General features: G+C 38.7%; 1 protein-coding gene across 1 annotated transcript; it reads right to left on the bottom strand.

Annotated features, from left to right (window-relative positions):
• Nucleotides 1–1,224: 1,224 nt before the first annotated feature.
• On the bottom strand, nt 1,225–1,896 carry LOC138878995 (uncharacterized). Its single transcript, XM_070158567.1, has 2 exons — nt 1,665–1,896; nt 1,225–1,535 (listed from the first exon to the last, which is right to left on the bottom strand). The coding sequence occupies exons 1-2, from the start codon at nt 1,894–1,896 to the stop codon at nt 1,225–1,227; spliced, it is 543 nt and encodes a 180-aa protein (XP_070014668.1).
• Between the last annotated feature and the right edge of the window lie 8,942 nt (nt 1,897–10,838).

Here is a 10,838-nt window from a genome sequence, read left to right on the forward strand (position 1 = left end):
GAGGGATGCGAAAAAGATTTCATGAAAGCACATGGTTTACTCTGAAAAACGAGAAGAATGTCGTTTGGGTGGGGATGCGCAATCGAGCAAACAAATGCAGGAATGAAAAAATAATGCACAAGCATGGAGGGTAGCAAATGATGCAACAAGAGCATTTGGGGAACACGCATGCTAACACATAGAAAAGAACGCTAGAAGGTAAAGCATGTTGGACATAGAGGAGTTTGTTACTTGAGCATGCGGCTGATGTATATGGTAGACCGTGTCCATGAAATAACAAAAAATGGAATTGAATCCATCGAGAATGGATTGGAGTGGTCCAGCAAGAGCATGTGGTCTTGCATCAAAAAAGAGGGCATATTTTAATGGAAATTAACAAAGCATGCTATGGCTAGGCAGCTTATCGATAAAGGAGGCAAGGCTGTCGATCATGAATTGTTCACCAAGAGTACTCACGTGATTTTGGAGTGCAAAGCACAAAGATGCCCCCATTGATCAACCCAAGGAATCAAAAGGAGCACAGATAGGAAAGAAGACGCAACTACCGCACAGAAGACATTAATCTTGACGAAAGATTAATGGGAGATGGAGAGTGATCGAACGCGGAGGATAGGAAGTGACAAAACCTCATGCACATGCTTGGATAAACATATTTTAATGGAAGTTCTATAAGCTTGTTGTTTCTGGGAGCTTATCGAACAAGGAGGCAAGGTCGAACATAATTTGCTCACCAAGAGTAAATGGAGCTCACGTGATTCGGGAGTACAAAACAAAAAGCTTTCTCCATTGATCAAAAGGAGTGCGGCGAGGAAAGAAGACAAAGTTAGCGCACAAAATCACATGCGCATGCTTGGATAAAGTCTTATATTTCAAATTTTAATAGATTTAATGTTTTATCAAGGTTGAGTGCAACACTCAATTTTGATAATAGGATATTTGATAACTGCAAACTTTATTTCGTTCATTCCGCAGGATAACTAGACATTGTATTTTGTCGTTTATCATGTTATAAATAAAATTAACCCTAGGCGTCTGCCTAGCGGATTATTAAAAAAAAATAAAAAATAGTGCTATAAAATCGAAATTAAATTCCTTCTAACGGAAGGTACATATAAGGTGTCCTTTAAAGCTAAAATTCTACCACTACCAAATGAAATACTAATATTTCCTAATGCTAAAGATGGGGCTGCCGAACCATCTGCTTGATAAACATTGATTTTTCCTTTACTTAGCCGCCGCATTACCTGAAACCCCTGAAAAATAAGTACAGACATGATTAGTGGCTCCCGAATCTACACACCATGATATAGTAGAAACAGCCGCTAAAAGAGTTTCAACGACAAGTAGATGTAAATCGCCTGGTTTATTTTTCAGCTTGGCCAGATAAGTTGGACACTGCTTCTTATGATGCCCAGGCTGCTTGCAGTGATAACATTTGCCCTTAGCCTTTTCCACACCAGCAGTTGTGCCACCAACAGAGGATTTTGAGCCTTTTTCTTCTTCTGCCCGCCCCTCGTCTTTGAAGAAGGACCTGCCTTAAAATTCAATGCCATAAGAGGAGCTTGCGAATATATAATAGTCTCTGCCGACTGCAGCTCTCAGCAATTTCGCAAGTAACAAATCCATTTTGTTTATATTATAATTTAGGCGAAACTGCTGAAAACTGTCAGGCAGAGTCTTCGGGATCATTTCAACCTGTGTATCCTTATCAATGTTAGCTCCTAGGACCTCAAGTTCATTCAGAAGACTCATCGTCTTCAGAACATGGTCCCTAACTGATGAACCTTTAACCATTTTGGCATTCAGAAGAGCTTTCATAGCAGTCTGCTTAGCCGCACAATTCTGATCTCCAAACATTTCTTTGAGATTTTCCAGAATGTCATAAGCAGACTCCATTGACTGATGCCGATGTTACAGAAAATTTGACATGGATGCCAGAATGTAACACCGCACCATCTCATCAACCTTTACCCATTTTTGGTAAGCCTTTTGTTCATCATCCGTAGAATCATCTCCAGGTTTTTCTGGACACACCTCATCGAGAACAAATTTGTACTCTTCAGCAATTAGGACAATGTCCAAGTTTCGTTTCCAATCAACATAATTCGGACCCTCAAGTTTGTTTTGAGAAAGAATAGCAGTAAGGGGATTGAAAGTAGTCATTGTTAATCCGGAATACAATTATTTAAATAGATCAAAATCAGTCATGTATTATTTGAATATTAAAATTCAAAACACACACACTATATATATAATTTATGCACCTTGAACAACAAATTTTGATGGGAAAAGAGCTATTCTTGCATATATATATATATATATATATAATGACAGATTATTCACTCCATAAATTTAAATAGGTCATACTCAGATGGAGAGTAAACTGTTAGTTTAAGTTAAGTGAATATCAACATTCAACATATATTAGTCCCATTGAACCAACATGCATACTCAGATGGAGAGTAAATACATGTAATCAACAACTAGTATAACCTAGTGATTATCCATAATGAGTTTATCCGATATGGAAGAAGACCTAATCAATGTGTAAAAATATTATATCACTAGAATTTAACCCTTGATTCCATAGGAAACGATCCCTACTACCACTGGATTAAAAATAACTCAAAATATTTTTGAAATATTTTCAGAAAATTAAAAAAACATCCAAAACACCATCTAAACGACCCCGAAAGCCCAAAAAATGGCTTACGCCATGAGTAAAGCTGATGTGTATTGCTCACTAGGCCGTTTCGCATGGACCTACCAAGTTTCAGGTCAATCGGAGTCCGTCAGCATGTTGACCTCCGATTTTCTGGCCAATTCGGCCGTAATAGTGGCTTTTGCGTTTTTTCATGGATTAATGTAATTTTCAGATTATTCTAATCTAATTTCATCAACTATAAGCAGATATTACAAGATTTTCAGAATAATCATAATATTCTGAACAAATATTCATGCTAATAAAACAATGTAATTTTACCGAATTGTTAACAATCTTTGCATGCAATTTAAAACTTGCATACTAGCATGATACTAACTCTTATTGTTCAATGGAGGAACACGATTCCATGAATACGTCCTCCCCAATTCCCCCCAAGCCCTCAGATATTGATCAGGCAACACCCACAGGTTTAGCCTCACCTATAGCATCTCAAGCTAGTTTCAAAGAAAAATTACTGGCCAGTGAACAAGTAATTGAAATTGAAATGGATCACCAGGAGGAAGAAAACATGCAAGACTTGTATGAATCACCAAATTCGGAGAATGAAGGAGAAAAGTTAGCCAGTAGGATAAAAGTAATTCAGCTATCAAATGACGAAAAAGATAGGCTTTACTCCACCTGAAAATACTCCCTCATCATCAAGCTATTCGGAAAAAGGATTATGCACCACTATTTAAAAAGAAAAATACAAGAGCTATGGAAACCCACAGAGCAATTCCCACTAATTGACCTAGGATCAGACTACTTCATAGTAAAATTCACAAAAGAAGAAAATATGAATAATGTTCTTAGGAATGGGCCTTGGTTTGTCATTGGTCACTTCCTCTCTGTTATAAAATGGCAACCCAACTTTGTTGCCGGTAAAGCACAACAAACATACGCTGCCGTGTGGGTAAGATTACCACAGCTACCAACTAAATATTATGATGGAGCACTGCTTAAACGCATAGGAAACTAAATCGGCACTCTATTGAAGATAGATGCCTGCACCAACTCCACTTTGAGGGAACGATATGCACGCCTTTGCATACAAGATCCATTAGAAGAGCCAGTCACAACATGTATCCAAATTGACTCCCATCTTCAACAGATTATTTATGAAGGAGAAGGTTTCTTGTGCAAATGCTGTGGTAGGTTGGGACACACAACTATTCGATGCCTCCATCGTCGACGTGGCAAAGGACCCATCACTGAATCAATACAAGATTGCCAAGAAATAGCCCAAGACAGCAGCACCATTCATAAACAACATATGGTTAAGGACAATTCAAGTGAGTGGCAAACAGTCTCCTTCGCCAGAAGAAGAAGAAACACAATAAATCAAAAGCAGAGACCAAGAGAAGCTGCGAAGGAGAAAGAGATACAACATGGCCCAGGTATTGGCGTTTCTTTCACTACGAAAGAACAAGGTAAGTTTTCCCCCACAAACACTTCTATATATCAGAACAAACCTACTGGATACTTTCTACTTCCTACAAGGATAAAAATACCAATCAGGTAATTAGCCATAACTATACTAATTCTTATAAGGAAAAAATAACAACCACTTATTATCAAATAAGCACTCAAAAGAGAGCATGAATATCAACCCTAATACACAGCACGCTTGGCAGTTAGCCAATCAATATACTCCCTTAATATCCGATGTTCTTGCAACCCTCCCTCTCCCCGAGATGAAATTAGAGGCAGCGCAAAAAACAAGCACACAAAACCCTACTACAGCCACCTCTGCAAATCCTTCATTACAAACAAGAATGGGCTCAACAAAAGAACCTCCACGTGGGCACCCCATGTACCAATTAAAGTATTGTCTTGCCACTAATCAGATTGGCACCTCCACATCATTAAAAAATATAGAACAAGAAGGCTCCAAGTCAGCAACTCCTACTACTACTCTCACCGCCTATCCTTCACACTCTTCACACTTGGCATCTCCTTCCGGCCAAGTGGACATGCAAGTGGATTCACCAAATCTGCATGCCAAAACCTACATGCTTAGTTCCCATAATCCGAGCCTTAGCAAATATTACTCAATAGATATATAATCATCAACCCCTACAAACCTATCACACATTCCACACAATATTACTCAAGCTTCCATCTCCCAAAATGTTACACCATCTTCTCCCACTTCTCTCCAGAACACCTCTACTCCTTCGACCACATCCCATCAGATTAGAAACCAACCCCATGAACAACCTACCCCCTCCACTAGCACACCACCAATTGGTGTATGCAACCCAACCACTACTCCCATTCCACCCACCTCAATCCTAGATCGAACAAGGGATCCAGGGACAGGCAGTTTTTATCACAATGATCATCATCGGGATGGAAGTCCTAATAATCATTCAAAATCCCAATTTCTTGGCTCAGCTAATATCGGAAGGGATACGACTAGCCATGGACAACTACACGAATCATATGTGGTTGGCCAATGTGATGGACCAACTAGCTCCAGCAGTGGCACCAGCTCTGTTCCACAATATGCACCAATAGTGGAATCTTCCACCCTACTTCAACCCTTTGCTAAACTGGAATCAGATTCACGAACTTCCCTTCTTCCTACCCCAGGAGATGTTCAATGTCTAGCCTCTTTTCTTCCTATGGAAACCCCAACAGGTGCAAGGCCATGCTCCACCCCAACAGGACCCCATGCACATGCATCATGCTCCAACCCAACAAGTCCCTATGCACATGCATCAGCCCCCTCCACCTCCACCACCACAGGTACAGGAAGAAATAAAAATAGCAGAGGAGATAGAGGAAATAGAGGAGATCCCCCCCACACATGGGCTCGTTCACAGAAATATCAAACCTCAGAGATGCAAGCCTTATGTTATTTCCAGAGAGAGAGAACAAAAAATATATTCTCAACTGCTCAGTAGCACTGATGAAGTGCTCCTTCGATCTTCGTCCTGCAATAAACAAGGCCCTAGCGAAATATGCAGTATTGATGACCCCATCTCAGAGGGGAAGTCAGTTCCCAATCAAAGAGAGTCAGGTGACTCTACACCTTCCCTACCAGAGTATCCCCATAAATAAGCCCACTAGTTTTGTTGTTTGGAATATTAGGGGTGCTAATAACGATGTATTTAAGAGGAATGTCTACGAGCTGCTCCATACTCACAGGCCATGCATGGTGGCTCTGCTTGAAACAAGGATGGAAAACCATGAAAGGCTTAAGGAGGAATTCCATTTCGACGATTTCTTGGAGATAGCTGCCCAGGGTAGAGCTTGCGGGGTTGTTCTTATATGGCTTACTAACATGGTCACAGTCGTCCATATTAGACAAGCGGACCAGGAATTGCATGCCATGATTCAGGTATACCCCAATTATTTTCTTGGTTATTTAGTGTCATTTACGCTAGTACTAAAGTTTGTAATCGCAACCTGTTGTGGGAAAATCTAGAATCCATGTCACATGCACACACTGGCCCTTGGTTAGTTGCCGGAGACTTCAACGAAATCCTTAGTCAGGATGAAAAATGGGGAGGGAGACTAATGAGTCGTGCTCGATCCTCAAATTTTTGGACTTGCATTAGCAACTACAATTTGATAGACCTAGGTTTCAAGGGTAGCAGGTAATCCTGGTCTAACCATCGTAGAAAGAATAGAGGGTTAATTCTTGAACGACTAGATAGGTGCCTAGCTAGTGAAGAATGGCTCCAACAATATCCAAACACCTCCATTACCCATCTCCCTAAAACTTACTCCAATCACAATCCCCTATTAATAAATATTACTAATGTCATGCCTATTCCTACAAATAAACCATTCAAGCTGGAAGCCTTTTGGTGTTCACACCCTGAATTCCACAATATAGTTCAACAAAGCTGGCACCATAACGACCTTATTCAAGCCACTAGCTATTTCCAGGAAAATGTAACAACTTGGAGTAAAGACACCTTTGGCAACATATTCCAAAAGAAAAAAAGAATTTTAGCTCGCTTAGAAGGAATTCAGAACTCCCAATCCTACCCTACCAGCCAATTCCTTCAGAATCTAGAGAATGAGCTCATAAATGACTATAATAACATCTTACATATAGAAGAAGACTTCTGGAAAATTAGATCAAGAATTAATTGTCTCAATGAAGGTGATGCTAAAACAAAATTGTTTCACCTTTCAGTTATTAATAGAAAAAGAAAAAATAGGATCTCCTTCTTTAAGGATGATGAGGGAAACTGGATCACTGATCATAATCGTCTATCCCAACATACTAAAAAATACTTCCAAACAATTTTCACAAGGGAGCATACAAGCTCTAATTGGAGTAATATCCTCAATAGCCCTACTAGTTTCCATAAGATAGACTTAACATCTTTAGACAACCCTCTTCATGATCAAGAAGTCATTCAAGCCATATTCTCCTTCAAACTCGATAAGGCTCCGGGTCCAGATGACCTCCACCCATTCTTTTACCAAAAGCACTGGGCTATAGTAGGGGAATCCGTTATAAAATATAGTCGTCAAGTTTTCTTCTCTCAACAACTCCCTGAAAATATCTATAACACGCTTCTTTGCCTAATCCCAAAATTCAAAAATGCCAACAACCTAAAAAATTTCCGGCCAATAGGTCTTTGTAATACTATCTACAAAGTGATCACAAAAATAATTGTAAATTGTATCAAGCCTTTTCTATCCGACATAATTGGTCCCTACCAAACTAGCTCCCTTAAAGGCAGGAGAGCTAGTGATAATGCCATCCTAGTTCAAGAAATCCTAAGACATATTAAGCACACAAAAGGGAAAAAGGGTAAGCTTATGTTAAAAATTGATCTTGAAAAGGCCTTTGATCGCATCAAATGGTCGTTTGTCTATCTTGCCCTCTTATTCTTCAAGTTTCCACCAAAAATCACCACTCTCATTATGCATTGTATCAGTAACAGCAATATTTCTATATTAGTTAATGGATCAAGGACCAAATATTGCTCCCCATCTCGAGGTATCCGTCAAGGAGACCCTATATCTCCGTATATCTTTATACTCTGCATGGAGTTACTCTCTACTTACATAAACCATCAAGTGGATCTCCAAAAATGGGAGCCCATTACTATTAGTAAACGAGGGCCTCAGTTCTCACATCTATTCTTAGCAGATGATTTAACTTTGATGTGTCATACTAACCAGAAATCAATTCTCACCATTCACCAAAGCTTAGAATATTTTTGTCACCTATGAGGCCAAAAAATAAATCCAACCAAGTCTAAAGCCATCTTCTCTCCCCAATGCCAGGAAGATACCAAACAGCTTGTCCTCCAACTACTAGGTATCAAAACTACAGACAATTTTGGCAAATATTTAGGCTTCCCCATCCTAAATAATAACCCCAAGGCCTCTGATTTCCAATTCATCGTTGTTGATAATATGAAAAGCAAAATGGTTAGTTGGAAATTACATTTCCTTACCCCAGCTGGGAGAGTCACTCTAGCAAAAAGTACTCTAAATGCAATCCCTGCTTATGCTATGCAATATTTTCAACTCCCTAGAGCCATTTGCAATACTATTAACAAAATTCAGAGAGAATTCATTTGGGATATCTCTTCCAGAAAAAAAGAAAATCCAATACCTTAGTTGGGAAGTAGTCACCTTACCAAAGAGTCAAGGTGGCCTGGGAATATGTAAAGCTCATGACAAGAACCTTGCACTCTTAGCTAGCTTGTCATGGCGACTGTTTCTTCACCCTAACACTCTTTGGGCACAAACTTTAATTAACAAATATAATTCTAGCAAGAATAAAATATTTCATGCCTTCATTTGGGAAAGTGTCCTCAGAGGAGGTAATTTATGCTCCAAAGCCATTGCTTGGACCCCAGGGACAAACTCCTCGATTGACCTCTGGGAGCCAAGGTGTATTCCACAATCACCTACTCTTCGAGCTTCTGTCCATGGTCCATTAAACTCTCACAAAATAGGGCTCAAAATCAGTCATATATGAAAAAATAACAATTGCGATTGGACTGCTCTTTTCCTCCAAATCCCTACAGAAATTACCACCAAAGCCTTAGCCACTAATATCCCTAATTCACCTGGACATACAGACACGCCCTACTGGGCCCTTTCTAGCAATGGGTTATTCTCAACCAAATCGGTATATTCTTTGCTACATAACTGACCCCATGTTCCCTACAACTTCAAATGGATTTGGTCTTTGCATACCCTAGGAAAAATCAAGTTCTTCCTGTGGCTTTGTTCACACAATAGATTACCAACCAGAGCTTGCCTCCATCATATTGGAATAAATATAGAGCAAAACTTTGCTATATGTACTAATCCACAAGAAACCATCCATCATATATTCTTCGAAAGCCCTATAGCAGTAAAGTTTTGGCAAGACATAAATTTGAATAGCTTAAATCTCCCCTACCAACGGATTCACCGGCTGCAAGCTCTGCATGATGTCAATATTTCTCTTCAACAAAACCATCTTCAATGGATTGACTTCCTTCTGTTTGCACTATGGCATATCTGGTTAAACTGAAATCGTGATACCTTTGAAAACACAAGGCACTTTCTCCCCATTGGCATCCCTACTAGGCGGGCGCTAGAATTTAAACATACTACCTCACCTAGAATAACAAACACTATAAAAAAAATTCATGTGAATTGGTCACGCCCTGCTACTGCATACTTTAAGCTAAATACAGACGGTGCATTTAACATCAATACAAATAGTGGTGGAATTGGTGGAGTGATCAGAAACTCGAATGAAGATTGGGTAGCAGGCTTCAACAAACATTCCCACGCTATCAACCACACACATATGGAGCTACTAGCTCTGCAGTAGGGACTGCAAATAGCAGCAGACCATCTATTCATTCCCATTGAAGTTGAGACAGACTCCACTGACGTCATACAGCTTCTAGAGCAACAAATTCCTATTTATCAAAATCTGATTGATTCTTGGAGGTGCCTGTTGAGGAAGTTGGGGAATCTAGTGGTCCGACACAGCTTTCGTGAGGCGAACAAGGTAGCCTACTTTTTGGCCAAAGAAGGTTCCAAGCAAGCCATGCACAACTATCTATCAGTTTTACCTAAATAAAACCGAAAATAGAGAACTTTGGGGGGGCGAAATTCAAGGAAGAAAAACGTGTTGATTTTCAGTATAAAAAAACGGCCAGCTATATATCATGTATATATAGCTACGTTTTTTAGGTTAAAACCCTTTTCCAAAACCTGTTAGGTTTTCTTCTTCCACCAAGGAAATGTTTCCTTTATTTCCTATTATTTAGGTACAGTAGAGACCACAAAATTTAATTAACAAGGCTTCCTATTATGGAATTAATTTCAAAATTTTGAAATTAATTTCTACCATAATAAATTACGAATTATTCCACTAAAAAAATTTGTAATTGCACTCTTTAGTTCAATTTCGAAATTCTTCCATAAAACCTTATTTAAATCCCCATGTTAATATTCAGATACTAACCAGTCAAATAAAATTACTGACAATTTAATTTATTGATTACTTTCTTTAGACTTTCATTTAACTTATTTCATGTGTCGGATACAAAATTCACCGGTCGGGTTTAAACATGAAAACTTATAAGCTTTCATAAAGGAGTATCATCAATCTCAAAAAACCGAGACATGAATTCTATCAACTAATTATTACTTCGCCAATGTATATCATTATTGTCCAACTTACCAGGCTTATTGACCCATGAAAGAATCTCGCCTTTTAATAAATCAAAACAATAAATGATATACACAACTAATAGTAATTATATCAAGATTAAGAGTAAAAGTACATTGAATGGACTAGAGAAATTATTTTATTAAGTTAGATAAAATACATCTCTACTTGATCCGTTCAATACATACATAATGTACTAGCACAAGAAGTTGGAGTTAATCCATTCCCATAATCAAGATAAATTATATTTAATCTTGCGCTACAACCATTCCGATGGCTTGTCCAATTCATTAGATTGTGAACATAAACTTTATGACGTATAAGAGCTGATGATTTAATCTTCCGTGTATAAACTAAACTCTATACACTAAATCATCTACTATATAAGCAATGGACACACAAACGTAAAAATTACATGGGGCACCCCCATTTAACCTATACCCATCTTTTTAAAAACTTTTAACTTGTACCCAC

This window comes from Nicotiana sylvestris, chromosome 10 (assembly GCF_000393655.2).
Source record: "Nicotiana sylvestris chromosome 10, ASM39365v2, whole genome shotgun sequence".
NCBI lineage: Eukaryota > Viridiplantae > Streptophyta > Magnoliopsida > Solanales > Solanaceae > Nicotiana > Nicotiana sylvestris.

Coding starts and splice junctions, on each gene's coding strand:
- LOC138878995 (XM_070158567.1), bottom strand. CDS start 1,896: ATGGAGTCTGCTTATGACATTCTGGAAAATCTCAAAGAAATGTTTGGA. Junction 1,536..1,664: donor CCCGAAGACTCTGCCTGACA/GTTTTCAGCAGT, acceptor TTGAATTTTAAG/GCAGGTCCTTCTTCAAAGAC.